General features: G+C 42.1%; 1 protein-coding gene across 1 annotated transcript in view; it reads right to left on the bottom strand.

Moving 5' to 3' along the window:
• LOC124721966 (alkaline phosphatase-like) overlaps positions 1-17,773 on the bottom strand; it is a 214,148-nt gene extending 196,375 nt beyond the window's left edge. Inside the window, exon 1 of the mRNA XM_047247133.1 lies at positions 17,668-17,773. Coding sequence (XP_047103089.1) covers positions 17,668-17,749 — 82 coding nt within the window. The 5' untranslated portion in view covers positions 17,750-17,773. The remainder of the gene's footprint in view (positions 1-17,667) is intronic.
• Positions 17,774-19,003: the final 1,230 nt, after the last annotated feature.

The raw sequence follows: 19,003 nt of genomic DNA, 5'->3' as shown, positions 1-19,003 counted from the left end.
AGGGGCCGTCTGCAGTGGTGCCCCGTGATCAGCAACGTGCGAGGAACAGTGTGCTACGAAACATTTATGCCTCCAATAGCATTTTACTGCCGTGAGACCTGCCCAGTTCGCCGCCTATATTGCTTTACAGAACGACAAAGCCTCAGACCTCCAAGTTGCTGATGGGCCGTGGACGTCCAGAAACCTTGTCCCCTACTCGTGGTTTCACAGTTCTTCAACCACTTTCCATAGATCCTCATCACAGTAGCATGCGACAGCCGTTTCCGAGGTGCTCGTTCCCAGGTGCCGGGCAATAAGAACCTGACCTTCGCCAAAGTGACTGATGTCAGTTGATATCTCCATTGTCTGCCTGTATCGTCACATGAATGTTTTGCCATTCGTCTCTTCTCCGTTTTATACACATTTCTTACCGCGCCATGCGTCTACAACGCCGCTTGGGGCAGTCAGTCTCGCTGCGGGAGGTCGTCATAGTATTATGACTTATTAGCATATGTCACACAATAAAACATCTCGTCACATCGCTCAGAATACCTTATCTACACTGTGTTAAGCGATGCAAGTTGTAAACCTAGCCGGCCGGGGTAGCCACGCGGTTCTAGGCGCTACAGTCTGGAACCGCGCGACCGCTACGTTCTCAGGTTCGAATCCTGCCTTGGGCATGGATGTGTGTGATGTCCTTAGGTTAGTTAGGTTTTAGTAGTTCTAAGTTCTAGGGGACTGATGACCTCAGAAGTTAAGTCCCATAGTGCTCACAGCCATTTGAACCTTTTTTTTTTTTTTGTGAACCTAACACAGCGACATTAGACGGGGGAGAATGAAAACACTGGAGTGTCTGATTGGATGAAACATTACACGATATGTGAACATTTTATGGGAAAGCATTGAAATATGACAGACAAAGCCACTGTAAAGGCAAGCCGTGGGTGAACATAAAGTCACTAGAAGGAACGTGAAACAGGAGCATAGGTGAGCCAGGATACTAGTGATCTTAACTTGAACGAATAGTGTCTGACTTCGGAAGGACTCGAGTTTGTGTTTTGCTTAACGGCCTATCCCGTGTGGTCCTAGGTTACAGCAACACACCCTTTTTATTTGTGCGTTATTTATTATATAGAGCAAGCAATCTCGGTCGACAATATTGAATATTGTTACGGCACTTCTTAGTAATCACCTACGTAGCAGGGTGGGATAGAACATGGAAATAAAACTCTTTTTCCAATTAGTAATAACTAAAATGTGGTGGATTTGTTTATAAAATAACGTTGGAAGTTGTCAGTCACGATTTTCCTTATTTATTTCTCGCACGACGCTTTTCGTGAAATGATTCCAATTTTCAAGTGCGTTTTTCTTGCATTGTGAAATTTGTGTGTAATTTTTTCGATCTGTGACTTGCTGCATGGTTCTGTTGTTTCGTAATTTTGTAATTAATGATGGATTTTTATATACAGGGTGAACTAGAACTCCACCGGCAAACTTTCAGAGGTTGTTCAGGGATACCTTCTCAGTATTCTGGTACAGGGGTCCCGCAGTTACTAGCGGCTCATCCTGCGTAGTTAATGGCCAATTTGGAAAAAAATCTGGCTGATTTGGGGGAGGGGACCAAACAGCGAGGTCCCATCGGATTAGAGAAGGATGGGGGAGGAAATCGGCCCTGCCCTTTCAAAGGCACCATCGCGGCATTTGCCTGAAGCGATTTAGGGAAATCACGAGAAACCTAAATCAGAACGGCCGGACGCGGGTTTGAACCGTCGTCCTCCCGAATGCGGAAAAAATCTTTGCTTACGGCTTCCTTGTAATCCACTTACGCAGAAACTCGCACATATTAATCATCACCTATACAATTTACAATGCACAGAACATGTTGGAAACCGCAAAAGTAGAATAAAATGGTTCAAATGGCTCTGAGCACTATGGGACTCAACTGCTGTGGTTATCGGTCCCCTAGAACTTAGAACTACTTAAACCTAACTAACCTAAGGACATCACAAACATCCATGCCCGAGGCAGGATTCGAACCTGCGACCGTAGCAGTCACGCGGTTCCGGACTGCGCGCTTAGAACCGCGAGACCACCGCGGCTGGCAGTAGAATAAAAAGCAGTTATCTCTGTTGATTATATTCAAAACATCTTTGTGACTGCTTTTACTGTGCATTTGCTGCTTTCTATGTGCACTGTGCATTGTAAATTTTTAAAATAATGTTTTAGTCTGTACGAGTTCACGCGTAAGTTGACAACAAGGAAACCGTAAGAAATTTGTTTTTTTCGGAATTCGCCATCAATTATGTATAAAGATTCATCAGTAATTACAAAATTGGATGTGTATATACGTTATAATAAATGTAACAGAATAATATAGCACCGCACATATCGAAAGTATCATGCAGAAGCAGCACAACACAAGAAAAGAGGCACTTGAAAATAGGAATCATTTCCCGAAAAGCGTCGTACGAGAAATAAACAAAAGAAAATCGTGATTGGGAGCAGCAAAATTTATTTTTAAACTGATTGGTTTTACAGACACAGACTTTCACAAATTATTTCTAACGGATAAAATGAAACTACAATTTGACAAAGTAAAGTTACGACGAATGTATTCTTCAAACATTCCAAAATATACGCAATTTTTCATGAGGGTCTATTGTATACAGTACTTCAAAATTAAGAAGCAATAATGCCTACGAAAGTCTAAACATAATTTTTACTTTCAATTCGAAACTGCTAACTATTAATTTACCCCGGACAAACCGGGCCGTTGTGGCTGTGGAGCCCCTGTCAGCATTGGGCCGGAAGCATGTGCCATATGGATAAACCGACCCAGTTCACATTCCGGGATACTTCCACTGAAAAGGATTTCCTTTCGCAATCTCAGCTTGTGTCCCATCTCTAATGATTCGTTGATTACGGGACGTTAAACGCTAGTATCCCTTCCGTTCGGATACGAGGATTCAGTGATGGAGTGCTCTCAGGATCAGTGCCCACGCTGGCATAAAATTTGTGCGCCCGCAATGTTTCGCCGCTACCTCTAGGCGTTTGAGGACATCTGTGTCATCAACGCTTTATAACCCAATCTAAAAAGGTTTCACACCATCCTCGTGCCTTGCATAGTTTGTGGTGTTTTGATGGGAAATCTGTTTCTCATTAGGAGAGAATACTGTACCTCCTAGAGGACAACGCACCTTGGAACACGTGATGAATTTTGGTCGGTAATTCTGTCTACTGACTGCTTTTAGAATAACATGATGAAATACACACTAGAGACGGCCACAAGCAGTTTCCTCTATTTTTAACACTTATGTTATTGTTAGAAATGGAGTTATGTTTTGTGCAGCATAAGTAAACATTTCGCGTTCTGCACATTTAAATACTGTATAATATACACTCATGCTCATAAATTAAGGATAATGCTGGTACATGGTGAAACAACGCTCTGGTGGGCGGTTTGCGGGTTTAAATCACCTCGGGGTATGACCATGCGGTGCATTTGACATGCACTCGACGCACGGTGGCGCTGACAGAAGCCCACAAACGCAGAGTTATGTTGATGCATGTCAGTGTACGGTGCAGCGAGTAAGTGTGCACACGCTTTCAGACGTGCTAATGGTGACTGTGCGTTGAAAATGGCTCAAAGAACACATATTGATGACGTTATGAGGGGTAGAATACTAAGGCGACAGGAGGCTGGTCAAACTCAGCAGATCGTAGCACGGGCCCTCCGTATGCCACAAAGTGTGATCTCACGATTATGGCAATAATTCCAGCAGACAGTAAACATGTCCAGGCGCTACAGTACGGGACGTCCACAGTGTACAACACCACAAGAAGGTCAATATCTCACCATCAGTGCCCGCAGACGGCTACGGAGTACTGCAGGTAGCCTTGCTCGGGACCTTACCGCAGCCACTGGAACAGTTGTCTCCAGACATACAGACTACAGACGACTGAGCAGGCATGGTTTATTCGCCCGGAGACCTGCAAGGTGCATTCCACTGACCCCTGGTCACAGGAGAGCCTGTAAAGCCTGGTGTCAAGAATACAGTACATGGTCATTGGAAAAGTGGTCCCAGGTTACGTTCACGAACGAGTCCAGGTATAGTCTGAACAGTGATTCTCGGCGGATTTTCATCTGGCGTGAACCAGGAACTAGATACCAACCCCTTAATGTCCTTGAAAGCGACCTGTATGGAGGTTGTGGTTTGATGGTGTCGGGTGGGATTATGATTGGTGCACGTACACCCCTGCATGTTTTTGACAGAGGAACTGTAGCAGGTCAGGTGTATCGGAACGTCATCTTGCACCAGTATGTCCACCTTCTCAGGGGTGCAGTGGGTCATACCTTCCTCCTGATGGATGATAACGCATGGCCCCACCGAGCTGCCATTTTGGAGGAGTACCTTGAAACAGAAAATATCAGGCGAATGGAGTGGCAGGCCTGTTCTCCTGACCTAAACCCCATCGACCATGTCTGGGATGCTCTCGGTCGATGTATCGCTGCAGGTCTTCAAAACCCCTACGACACTTCAGGAGCTCCGACAGGCACTGGTGCAAGAATGGGAGGCTATACCCTCGTAGCTGCTCGACCACCTGATCCATAGTATGCCAACCCGTTGTGCGGCCTGTGTACGTATACATGGTGATCATATCCCATATTGATGTCGGGGTACATGCGCAGGAAACAGTGGTGTTTTGTAGCACATGTGTTTCGGGACGGTTTTCTCAACTTTTCACCAATACCGTAGACTTACATATCTGTGTCGTGTTTGTTCCCTATGTGCCTATGCTATTAGCGCCAGTTTTGTGTAGTGCCACGTTGTGTGACACCACATTCTGCAATCATCCTTAATTTATGAGCATGAGTGTAGTATAGCTATTTGAGCATATTGTTAATTTTTCAGTGAGAGCATTTTATGATGCAAAATGATATATATTTTTAGAACTATTTATACGCTCAAGGGCCAAAGAAACTCGTGCAGGGCCCCCACCAACAAGTATGCGCCAAGTATCCCCAACTTCTGGAAGTATATTTTCCGTGTTTGGTATGTTAACTATCAGTGTTTTCGGTTTTTATGGAGAAGACTGGAAATCGTGGAATTTTTCTGGAAGGGTGTGAGAAATCGCCTACAAACCACTTGCAGCTTGCGGCTGTACGAAACGAACGGCCATTAATCAGACACGGGTATTCTATACGCACGCGTCTAATGCGCTGAGTAAATACACATCCACATAACATCTACATCTACTCCCCGCAAGCCATGGTACGGCGTGTGGCGGAGGGTACATCGGGTGGCAGTATTAGTTTCCCTCTTCCGTGTTCCGTTCTCATATGGTGCGTGGAAAGAATGGCTGTCAATAAACCTCCGTGCGATTCCGATTTCACTGGTTTTCTCGTTCTGTTCATTTCGCAGGACGTAAGTGGGAGGGAATAATACGTTACCCGACTCCTCTTGAATGTACACTCTCGAAATTTCAATGCTAAACATCTCCGTGAAACACACTGCTCTTCTACCGTCCGCCACTGAATTTTTTTAATTACCTCCGTAAAGGTGTGTGTCCACTAACGACTAACTTCCACAAGTAACGTTTGCAAACACTTCCTGAGGTGTTTACATTAGAACAAAAACTTGTGCAAGTTTACTTCTGCAAGACGATTCGGCAAGCTAATTTCATAAGTTTGCTGCAAATACTTGCAGAAGTGTTTCCACTAGAGCTGCATTGTGAGGTAGGCAAGCGGAAGTTTACAGTGTCGTGGTCAAAAATAAAGTTGTTGCATTATTATTAACGAAGAAAAATCGTTATGAAGAAACAAATTTAAGAAAATAGAAATATTTGGTTCAAGAAATGGCCGCAGAGACCTACATGCTTGAGGTATCAAGAAACACTACCGAATGAAATAAAATGAAAGGATATCGCTCAGACTAAATACTTTCTGAGAATGTCATGTGCTAGTTCTGAACATTTATTGTCTATTGTACAGCAGATATTCGAAAACGGGATACAAAAACACAAGAAATTACATCACCAAGAGATGGTCTTTTAATCATCCTTCCATTTTTGCAAACATTATTTATTACAAATGTAATGAATTTCTGTTTATGTCATCATTGAAAAAATCACCTAAAATTTAAAGATGTCTCTACTGTCCTTCTACTTCCTCTTCTAGTGAAAAAAGTAATCGTCAAATTTGTTTTGCACTTCCTTGGCTGCCGTGGCCAGATATATATGTTTAGTGGTTTCAATGGTATATGTGTTTCACTCTGTCTGTCTTTCCGCCACTATCCTTTTAGAAACTGACATATTCGTAATGCTATTGAACACACAAAAGATCTGCAGGTTTGAGAAAAGCTTTCGGCAACGTCGGCAAGTACTTGCAGCAAGATTTAATAAACTATTTCCACTAACTTGGGGAAGCTACTTCTGCAAACTGAAGAAACCTGCCTAAGTCGACTTGCTAGAGAAGTTTCATCTTCAAAGAACTTGCTGAAATAGCTTCTGCAAGCGATTCGCGGAAGTTACTTGCTAAAGGACACTCGTCTTAAGGCTCTCGCACTTCCGAAACGATCATGTGACGAAACCCGCCGCTTGTCGTTGGATCTTGTCAGTCTTTTCGATTAATCTAATCAGTAAGGGTCCCAGACTGATGATCAGTACTCAGGAATCGATCTTTCAAGTGCTTTGCAAGCTGCTGCTTTCGTGGATGAATTACATTTCCTTAACACATTTTTCCAATGAATCTCTTCTCTGCCAATATCTTCACCTACAATTAGGTCACTCTGATCATTTACTCCCAGGTATTCTTTCCAGTTATATTTCGCCAATGGCGTAATCGACCAATAATGAATCGCTTCACCTAATTACATCTGGCCGGAGTGGCCGTGCGGTTCTAGGCGCTACATTCTGTAACCGAGCGAACGCTACGGTCGCAGGTTCGAATCCTGCCTCGGGCATGGATGTGTGTGATGTCTTTAGGTTAGTTTGGTTTAATTAGTTCTAAGTTCTAGGCGACTGATGACCTCAGAAGTTAAGTCGCATAGTGGTTCAAATGGCTCTGAGCACTATGGGACTTAACATCTGAGGTCATCAGTCCCCTAGAACTTAGAACTACTTAAACCTAACTAACCTAAGGACATCACACACATCCATGCCCGAGGCAGGATTCGAACCTGCGACCGTAGCGGTCGCGCGGTTCCAGACTGAAGCGCCTTTAACCGCGTGGCCACACTGGTCGGCTAAGTCGCATAGTGCTCAGGGCCATTTGAACCATTTTGAACCTAATTACATACAATACGTTACACACTGTCCAGTCACATTAATGTGGCCACCTGACAAAACCCTGACTAACAACCTTTTCACATCATGTACCGCTGCGAGACGAACAGGAAGAGAGCCAATGAGATTCTGGAAGGTACCGACAGGGACGTGAAGCCATGCAGACTCCAGTGCCGTGGTCAGCTGTGCCAGGTTTCTCGGTTGAGGATCCATGGCACGAACAGCCCGATCGAGATGGCCCCACAGGTTCTCCGTTGGGCTTAAATCCTGGGAGTTTGGTGGCCAGGCAAATACGGTAGACTAATCCTAGTGTTCTTCGAACGGTGAATGTACATTGCGAACTGTGTGACACGTGGCATTGTCCTGTTGGTAGATGCTATCGTGCCGAGGAAAAGCAAATTGCATGTAAGGGTGGACATGGTCCTCAAAATCGATGTTTACTTGATTGATCCATTGCGCCTTTCGCAAAGACGAGATCACCCGGCGAATCCCAAGAAATCATTATCCAGACCATAAGGTTCCCTCCTTCGGTCTGGAACCTTCCGACGATTTTCGGAGGATGCTTGCTTTCAGACTTTTCACGCCGATGGATCATAAAATGTGATTAATCTGAAAAGGCAACCTGTCGCCACTCAGTGAACATCCAATTACGGTACTGGAGTGCAAATTCCAGTCTTCGTCGCCGATGGACAGCAGTTAGCATGGGTTCATGAACCAGGTGCCTGGTGTGGACGCCCACACGCAGCAACTTCTGCTGAACAGTCGTTAAGGAGACACTGTTGGTAGCTCCTTGGTTCAGCTGGGCGGTGAGTTGTTCAACAGCTTCGCCCCTTCACATCTCCGCAGCAGTCGCTCACCCCCGTTACCTGTAGCCCGTGGTGCACCACTGTTGCCTCGGCCTCGGTTTTGGACAGCGTCATTTTGCATGCACGGCACACTTTAACCACGACGGAAATGCTTCCACCCGTGGTCCGAAAGCCAATGATCATGCCCTTTTGGACGTGAGATACATCGCGCCGTTTCTGCATTACCGCATTAGACTGCACTGATTTCCGTGTCTCTCCCCCGCCCCAGCACGCTTTATATACCCTCCACTGCTAAAAAAAAGCCACCTGCTGCCTGTTAGTGGTTATTGCACGTTGACGTCGAACATAGGTGGCCGTCACATCAATGTTACTGGACTGCTTAATTATTTACGTTCAGGATCAACTAGCTGTTCCCGCATCAACAGGCGATTCTTTGTACATGTTCCTACATTTCTCCTACAGTCTTTTGGCGTTGCAGCATAGTAACACTCTTATAGACAACACCGTTGTCTGTGAAATGCCTCCTGGAGCTTTCGACGTTGTCCACTAGATAATTGATGTGCATTTTATGACCACAAAAGAGCCTGTAAACTTCAATTCCTGTTAACCCGGTTACATTATTCTTTGTCTTGATGCTCAGTATTCCATACGAACGACGAGTCGTCAAGGAAGAGACACGTATTGTGATCAAGACGAAAAGGATCAAGTGATATGAACTTAATGTTTCGCGTCGACCGTCTTCGATGAATTTCTCCCGGATTTCTTTCCACATCAGATTCGTTTGTCAACTCAAACTTCCAGCGAATGCCTCTGTCGACATCGTCAGGAGTTATCTCGTACTAAACGGACGAGTGGCCATTTCGTATTTAGTTCGTTGAATTATATCTAGGAGTGGTCAAGAGTCATAGTTATGGAGTGGGCATTCAGATGTGCAGAACGAGAATTCTGGCCGCAACATCCCCTCAAGATCAAGTCATGTGATTTTTGAACGGATCGTTTTAGTCTGTATAGCGCTTAGCTTATGTTGAGTGTTATTACTTCGCTTTTAGATAAATGTCGTGTGACTAGGACCTCCAGTCGGATAGACCGTTCGCCGGGTGCAAGTCTTTCGATTTGACGCCACTTCGGCGACTTGCGCGTCGATGGGGATGAAATGATGATGATTAGGACAACACAACACCCAGTCCCTGAGCGGAGAAAATCTCCGACCCAGCCGGGAATCGCACCCGGGCCCTTAGGGTTGACATTCTGTCGCACTGACCATTCAGCTATTGGGGGCAGACACTTCGCTGTGACAGATAGATTACCTTCAGAAGTACCGTATAGATGGGAACAGCAATGATATTGTGCTATTTCGCCACAGTATCACAGCTCAAATTCTACTTTATTTACGTTTTTGCGGTAATGGGGTAGGATGTAACGGCCCCCAATATTTTTATTTTACGTTTTCTATTCCACTTATGCATATTGTCGAATCTCTGTTCTAATTAATTACGTTGCACTGCAGACAGCGGCGAAGTGTCACGACCTGCTTGTCCATTATTGTTTTCAATTTTTCTTTATTTACCTTCCTGCTTCGTATAGACAAGTAAAATATCTAGCTTTCTTTCGCCATCTCATCAGAAAAGTACACTCATATACTATGTACAATTTAAAAAAAATTACAAGAACAATGTTCTAATTTAGGAGTAATAAAATAAATGACAGAAACATTATTTTCTTTTCGGGTTTTCTATTGTACTCATTAATATTGTCGAATCAGTTCTAATTAATTACGTTACAATGACACTATGTAGGAAACTGTCTCGTGCAGAAGTACTTATACATGTTACTGTAAAAGTAAGATGATTGGTAAATGCTAGAATTAACTTGCCATCACGGCGTGGTAAAAGTTCGAAATTTTTTATAATATGCATAGATTTCGAACTTTTACCTAGAGACGTTGGTAAATCTTAGGATGTAAAATGGTTCAAATGGCTCTGAGCACTATGGAACTTAACATCTGTGGTCATCAGTCCCCTAGAACTTAGAACTAATTAAACCTAACTAACCTAAGGACATCACACACACCCATGCCCGAGGCAGGATTCGAACCTGCGACCGTAGCGGTCACGCGGTTCCAGACTGAAGCGCCTAGAACCGCACGGCCACACCGGCCGGCTCTTAGGACGTACCCATATCAACTGGTCAAACCATATTCATTAAAAAAAATCAGCTCAGTAATTTATTGAAATAGTTTGTATTTATTGTAAATTTATGTACTTCAAACATTCTTGCATTCCAATGTGATTATAATGAGCAATATTCCACATCAGTGAAAAGTTGTAAAAAATGTTACCTTGAGAACGTTAAATTTTGTTACAACAAGGCTGACTATTGTGGCATTTCTAATTACCTAACATGGAAGACGATTTACACAAGCATTTTTTAATTGAACACTTTTTAAAGCAATTGCAGTTTTTGAACCTTTGTCCTCCAACAAAAGATTGTCTGGCAACCACTTCCCGTAAACTAATTCCTTCTCTTACTACTTCTTCGACGTTGATAAAATTTTTCCTGCACAATGTAAATTGGTTCATAGTGCAGAATCACTTCAGTTTACCAGCTTTGGTACCAAGTTGATAAAATTCGTCATCTTGAATATTTATCACTACTGCTATTATAGATTTTGCATCAATTTTTGCCCTGTCTACATCTAGTATTTGATTCTCACATTCTGTCCAACTGAAGGTTTTGAAATTTTGTTACATGAGGCTGCTTTCATTTTTTGCATGCAATTGAAGACCTTCTTTGGCAGCTTCTCGGATCCGTTTTACTTTATTAACACTGTTGAAAGTTGTCCGCGTCTCGTCACAACCATCAGCTGGTGTCAGTGTCTCGTTGTTAACTGTCGTCAAATCCTGTGTCTGTGGTGCTTTCTCACCTGCTGAAACCGCACTTTCTGCCTCCGTTCCTTCTGTTCCAGTACTTGACACACTGGCATCAATTCCTTGGCCGTCATTTTCAGCTTCCTGTGAGTCAGTGTAACTGGTGTTTAACATTGTTTCCAAGTCTTCTTCACTGTTTAAATTTTGTATTAAATTACGTGAAACGACAGAGGTCGCAATGCCCATTTTCATTGGAAAACCAAACATGGCTTCATATGGTGAACATCTGATCCATTCATGATAAGCCCAGTTTTTCATTTCTTGCACAAACCTCAGGTCTTCAGACTATTTTGAAGGTTCATTTGTTTCCATCTAAGTTGATAACATATTTTCTGTATCTTGATTTGCCCTTTCGACTGATCCCTGAGACTGACTGTGTCTCGGCTTCCCGTGGACTATCTTTATTTATATCACTCGACCACCCACATAAACTTTGAATGACTTGGTTACAAAACTCTCTACCATTTTCAGAATGAAGGATACTTGGGGGCACCAAAGGTGGTAAAAATGTCCAAAAGATGATATGCTGCTTCATCAGCCCTTATCGAGGTTTGTGCACGGAGGATAACAAATTTTGTCAAATGACAATGGTATACAAGCATAAACTCCTACTTATGGTCTGGGTTTGCCTGGATGTCGATTAAGTCAATTTGGCACCGTGAATTCATTTCACTGTGTATGATAGGTTTCACTGCAACACCCCTTTTCAATGTTTTTTGCTTTTTCTGACATGATTCACATAATCTCAAATAAGAAACGATTGAGTCAACAGTCATATTCTTGTACTTACGATTCAGTTCCACAATCATCCGTGTTCGGCCGCCATGGCCTATAGCAATGTGGGTCTCATGTAGTACACTAAACATTTCATCAAAATGAACATACTAACGAATTTCTTCTTTTCCAGGAGACACCGGTGCTATGAGTTTTTCTTGACTTCCGATGTTGAGAACATCATATCGCTTCAAACGTCTGTAGCGAACAGATTTATTTTTGAAAATGATTTTTGCATTTTTCACGTCACTTAACAGAATATTGTGTTGCTCAGCAGTTACATAAAAATTGTTGTTCTTCTTCTTATTCACTGATTCACGTAAAAGTTCGTAAAATCTGTAACGCATAACATCACTCATTCTGATGCGAAGCTGCAGAAGAAACACCACTAAAACGAGTCGCAAAAATGACCGTACGCACGATGCTCGACACTGACAAACTACGCAGCGGGGAGCGGACTGAGAACTCATAACTGCCAACGAAGAAACTTATCTGAACACAAAATAGGCAACAATGAAACTTGTCTGAACCTGCACGATGGAGGCAGGAGTCTTCAATCCAGCTTTCACTAGTTTGTATTGGTAAATCCTAAGATTTACCAATGCCTGTGAGGAAAAGTTCGAAATCTATGCATATAATGAGACATTTCGGACTTTTACCACACCACGATGGTAAATCTTAGGTTACACGGGGTAATTATAGGATTTACCAATTATCTCACTTTTACAGTAACATATGCACACACACACACACACACACACACACACACACACACACAAGGGTTTGAGAACCGGCAGAAATTTGAGGAAATTAATCAGACTTTTCATGTACAAATTTTCTCTGCATATGATCATAGCACTTACATGTATACACTGACTGGCAGTTTACTCAAACACACTTTCAAATTTATCTAGGACTTGTCTCGTAAACAGATGGCGATAAAATCGCAGAAAATATCTCAACAATACAGGACTTCATAACACTATGTCTGGATATTTTTCAACGTATAAAATGTCTCATATCAATATGACATTCACCATTAAACATTTGTAGTACATATGAAAAGTAACTGGTCCTCCTTCCACAGCAACGACAGTACTACAGCATAGCTATTACTGAAACTGTAACGTGCAGAAACATATAAAACAAGGCGAATACGTGTAATATTCAAGCTTCGCTACTACGGCAAATAGTCCCAAAATCACGCGACTAGCAGGGTTTGATGGCAACATGCGCAGTAGGCTGTGTTCACTCCATCGGTGTACATACTCTGTGAGCTATCAGAGATAATGTCGGTGTCTACGATGGAGGAACTTTGGTAGCGATGCTGATCCCTTTAGAGTTTAGACGATAAATGACTCTGCTTATTTCTCTCTAGCATTTCAGCATCGAGCGGCCATTTCTGTGCAACCTTATGGGCGTAGTAGCTGTCCCGATTACAGGGGCTGATCCACATCTTGATCTCAGCGGCTTCTTCGATGATGAAATCCCAGTAGGTAGATGAATGCGTTAAAATTTTCGTTTCATCGAAGATAATCGTGCATTTGCTTATCAAGTTGTGGTGGACAACAGCAGATTTATCGAAATCGCGATATTTGGTGTGGTGTCAGTAGCAGCTGCCTTTTCTATACTTCAGAAAGCTGCCCATAGCAGCGAAGGCATATTAAATATTGCGGTATCGACGTGGAAAATTATCCGAAAATTTTTCAGTTCCTAACGGTGTGGATAGTCCCATTTTTTACCTTACCCTCTAATTGAACACACTTTAAATCACACTTAAATATTAGGAAATCTTGAATCAATCTGATTATCAAGTTAGCAACTAATTCATTATCATCGACGAGTGATGTGTATCAATAAATAGAAATTAACCCTAGAACAATAAAGCGGGGAAAATGTTACATTGTTACTAAGCCACCGCAAATTTTACTACTCCATATCTTGTTAGGTAGAAAGATGTCTGCAACCACAAACACTTATTTCATTCCTTCGAGGCCGGCCGAAGTGGCCGAGCGGTTAAAGGCGCTACAGTCTGGAACCGCACGACCGCTCCGGTCGCAGGTTCGAATCCTGCCTCCGGCATGGATGTGTGTGATGTCCTTAGGTTAGTTAGGTTTAAGTAGTTCTAAGTTCTAGGGGACTTATGACCACAGCAGTTGAGTCCATAGTGCTCAGAGCCATTTGAACCATTTTGAACCATTCCTTCGAGTTGGAACGAAAACGTCCTAACTAAAACGTAATAGCCACTTTTCTGTTGCCAAAGAGGGCCAGGTTGAGCGACAAAGCCTCGTCGATGTCTATTGCAAGCTCAGATAAGTAGATCGGCCCACCTCAGAAATTGCCAGAAATGGTTTCGGGTAACACGGTAATCCTAAATGAGGCTGGGTGTTAGATTCAGATATGAGTTCATTGTCTTCATCACTGTGCCCTGTATGTTGTTAATACAGGCAAGACCGCTCAAAAACAGATAACATTGTTCAAAAACGGAAATATGCGGAACGCAATGAGGCTGTGGATAGCATAACAACAGCTAAACGTTAGCTTCTGCAATGTTAATTCAAGGCCATTTCGGTACTTAAATGAAAACAAGCTTCCATGAACAAAACGGAAAACTGGGACATCGGGAGGCAAGAGAAAAGTAACTAACAAGCCCATTGAATATCTATAAAGGGAAAGATGCCAGAAGGCCATTTATAATAGATGCACGCAACATCAATTTGGATTATACAGGATATTAAATAAATACCGCTACAAACAAGTATTCATTTCATACCAGTATCTCTTTACTCTATCATACTCAATTATTAACTGTAGTTCAAGACTATCAGTTTTACAACATTCACAAGGACGAAACATACTCTTCAAAATTCATGTGATTTAGCAGACAATTTCCTATGTAAAAGATAGCATATTCAAAAAAAGATCTAAATGATAAGGAGACGTTTCTAAACTACAACTTTTGGAAAAATATAATTCCGAAATAAACATTATAGAAACGTGTATACGATTTTTATTGTGGCCATTTATGATGAAGAATGCTTCATCCATATAGGCCTACCCTTAGTAAAATTTAATCTCTTGTGTATATTGGTGATTTTTTTCTGAATAAATTTTCCTGGAGGTGGTTAAGAAAGAGTTCAGATATTGTTCCAGATGTGTGAACACACGCCGCTAGCCCACTGACCTGGCGGTACATTTTATTATTGAACGAGAAATATTTATATTTTAGAGTCAGCTACAGAAGACCTATAAATTTAATAATGTCCAGCCCATCCTTTTGGAATTACTAGCCAAATAGCTGCAGCTATTGAATATGAGCATTCACTTAGACAATCTATCTAACAAAATAAAAAAGAAAGTAGGAAAAAAATACAAAGAAAAATGATAATTAATAAAATGACTTACCCACAGCACGTACCTTATATTTAGGAAACATTTTCCAATAGTTTTGGATATCATAAATTTAGAACTAGACTTTCTACTAACAATAAGTTATGCTACACGTTAACCTATTATAGCAAAAGGCGTTACTGCAATGGTAGCACTGGTTCCCATAGGTCACCAAGGTGAAGTGGTGTCGGACGTGGCTACCACTTGGATGGGTTACCGTCCTAGTCTGCTGAGCGCTGTTGGCAAGCGGGTGCACTCAGCCCTTGAGAGGCCAACCTAGGAGCTTCTTGATTTAGAGGTCACAAAAAGTTACGACGGCAGGAACAGCAGTGTGCTGACAACATGTTCCTCCATATCCACAACTAGTGACGTTAATCGGCCGAGGATGACACTGTGGTCGGTAGGTGTCTTTGGGCCCTCCGAGGCGTGTTCGGACGGAGATTAATTTAGCTTTTTACCCCGCAATATCGAGACAAACCCTAAAATTACTCAAACTCTGGAATGTATAAAAAATTTATACTGAATGTCGCGTTCATTATACAGGCCAAATTAGTCGTAACTTCAACGTCAAGTTTAAAGAATTCATCAACGCCTTCTGATACAGCTTATCTGATAGATCGGCAATAGCAACATACATCAAAGACACAGAACATATATTTGACAACATAAACAAGGCCTTGAACATAAGCAAGGACTTGAAAATACTGAATAATTGAAAGACAGGCTATAAGACGGACCTCTATGAAGAACTTGAGAGTTTCGTACACAATAAACGGACACGACAAAACCTCCTAAATGATAAAATTGAACCCAACAAAAGCAGTTCCTTTGAAAGTCCATCCAATATGTTAATGTGATACCAGTAAATTGTAAATCGTATTTTGTGTAGTCCACTTCTGGTTCAAATTTTCATAGAAATAATATTTGTAACTGGATACAGTAACTTGTGAAACAATTTAAACCTGCCAACATCTGCAAATCCCTATTATTAATGATCATTACCCTAATATTAATGATAATTACATTTCCATTGAGTTTTAAAATTAAATAATTACTTACATGATACTATGCATTATGTATAGCGAAAGATTCTGTGAATGTAATATTTCACAATACCTTTCAAATAACAAGTGCCTGTGTCCAGAATCTTTGCATTTTACGACTTTCAAAATGTTGTGATACGGTTTTTATACACTTTTTACACTGAAATGTGCAATGAGAAACACATTTGATTCACTATTGTATAATAAAAAGTACATTATTCCATATTTTCAAAAAAGCACTGCTTCTACATACACGAAGAAATGTGTATCAGACCTTTCAGTGCTGTAAATTAACGCTGATATTTCCTCACCAGAAGAAGACATCAAATAACCTTCTTGCCACATTGCAGTCTGCTAAACAGACGACACATGTTTAAGTATTAAGTATATCCCTCGATGAAAAAAGATGTTAACCTATCGGATGATGATGAAATGGCCGGTGAAACGCAAACTCGAACTTAAAATAAAAGTGACTGACGTAGTAAATTGATGATCTGTTGAATTTTCTGACTTTGAGAGTACTGAAGGGCGATCTGTTTTAATTGTAGAAAATCATTCAACAACCAAGATCGCATAAAATATTTCTTTATTTAAGACACCCGGTTTCAACAGACTTTGCTGTCATCTTCAGGGCTTAAAAATCTTTTTGTTGTGAAGCGTGTTCATTTTACGCCGAACCTCACGCCCAAGATGTCAAGGTTTCGGCGTAAGATGAAAACGTTTTACAATAAAGATTTTTAAGACCTGAAGATAACAGCAAAGTCTGTTGAAACATGTTGTCTTAACAATTAAATATTTCATGCGATCTTGGCTGTTGAATGGTTTTTAATAACTGATGAAGTTTTCATGTAGCTCTCGTACTTCGATAGTCACACAGATCCATTGACTTCAGAAGAAATTGGCGGTGTTTGTACCTTGTCACTGAATAGATCAGTAAGAAAGCTGGTTGCAAAGAGCAGTTAAGAGGTTACGTTGTTTGCGGAGGCTTCCATAAAGATACTTAGGTACCCGATAACTGGGTTCGAGATACCTTCCATTACACAGATTCATGCTTACGTGTAAATTATTACTTTTGTTTCTGTACGTTACTCACATGGTGAAAACGAGGACGAGATATACCAAGCTGTTAACCTAAGCCCTTTATTACCAATCGACAAATACCGGATCGAAAACCATGCACCAATAGTATGGTACTGATGGAAGTCTTGACGTAATTGAATGCTATGTAGAATATACTTCATCCATGTCAGCGAAACATGGCCAAAGTTGTCTAATGGAACAAGCTGCCAGATTAAATAAGTATAAACTGACAGCTACTGAGTCTCATAATAACACATTGTGAAACAAGGTACGTTTATGCAACGCAACAAACGTTTATTTTGTTCCCTACTGTGGATTTTCTGGGCCGGGAAATGTGTGTTTACGGGACTTGACATCTGACGAGTTGCAACATAATCGATTTACCTTCCAGCTGCTTGGCGGGACGTTTGACCCTCCCTGCCTCACCGCAGACCAGTAGCGTAGCGAGCAGCGCCTGCAGCTTCATGACGCCAACTTCTCAGCACCTCTGATCCGCTTCGCTGCCTGTTACGCTAGGCGCTGTCACGTGACTGCCGACGAAGAGGTTGGGAGGGGGAAGGCCGCAGCAGACTACGACTCTCGCACGCACACACACACTTTTAGCATCCTCGCTCCCGCCAGTCGAATGGGATTGCGAGCAGGGTTTCTCAGCCTGTAGCTGCTGCAGTGGTTTTCTCGTCAGAAAAATATTTTAACGGCAAAACAAACTCGCAAAAGACTTTGCTCATACTATCACCACCGAAAATCGAGATCTCTGGGAACAGTTATATAGCACACCTTTTGCCACATAAAACCTCCTAGCGAGGTGGCACAGTGGTTAAGCGAAAGGACTCACATTCGGGAGGAGAGGGGTTCAAATCCCAGCCTCGCAGCAGCGCTCACATAGCAATATAGTGTTAGCATATAGGTATGTTGATTCGCTAAATGACCTTTGAGACGTGAAAGTGCAAAAGTGAAAGAGAAAGCTACATTTGACTGAAATAGAATCAGATAACTGTAACTTTCCAACGACCCTTGTAGCTTAGTAGTCACCTGTGTTTTCTGTTCTCGAAAACCAGGTCGCTGGTTGTATGCAGAAGGTCCGTGGTTCTCCCAAAGATTAGATGTAGAATCTGTTCAGTCATCAAGACCAAATATAATCGCACCAAAAAGTATTGACATACGTATTTATCGTTGCTGGTTACAAACGCCGCATCTTCCGGTACACAGCACATGTACGTGCTACCTCACATACCAGACATTACAATTCTGCCCACAGTGCCTACCATTAACAAAGAAATGCAGTGTTAGGGGCAAACATGTATCTCCTCTGCACACAAAAAGTATTGGTACAGAGCATGGCTTCTCGGTATATTGCTGGGTTTTCAGGTACCGGAACGCCATCAGCTGACGCAATAGACATTGCGTGTTGTTGACGGCCCAGTGGCTAGTATGTTGCTGTATTGCGTTATAGTGCTCAGCATGGGGCCGAAGAAGAACATTCAGTGGCTTTGCGTGAGAGAGTGGTATTGCTCCATTCACAAGGGAGAAGCTATCGACAAATCGGAGCAGAGGTGTTTGTTAGCTACACCACAGTACGAGCCATCATTCATAAATATAAAGAGACTGGAATAACAGTGAATAAGAGTCGTCCTGGCCGTCCAAAAGTGCTTACAACCCGAGAGCGTCGCCGTATCATCGCACTTGCTCGGAAGGAACCTGCTATAAGTGCAGCAACTAT

Source organism: Schistocerca piceifrons, chromosome X (genome assembly GCF_021461385.2).
Source record: "Schistocerca piceifrons isolate TAMUIC-IGC-003096 chromosome X, iqSchPice1.1, whole genome shotgun sequence".
Classification (NCBI taxonomy): Eukaryota; Metazoa; Arthropoda; class Insecta; order Orthoptera; family Acrididae; genus Schistocerca; species Schistocerca piceifrons.
This window is presented reverse-complemented; position numbering and strand designations above follow the sequence as displayed.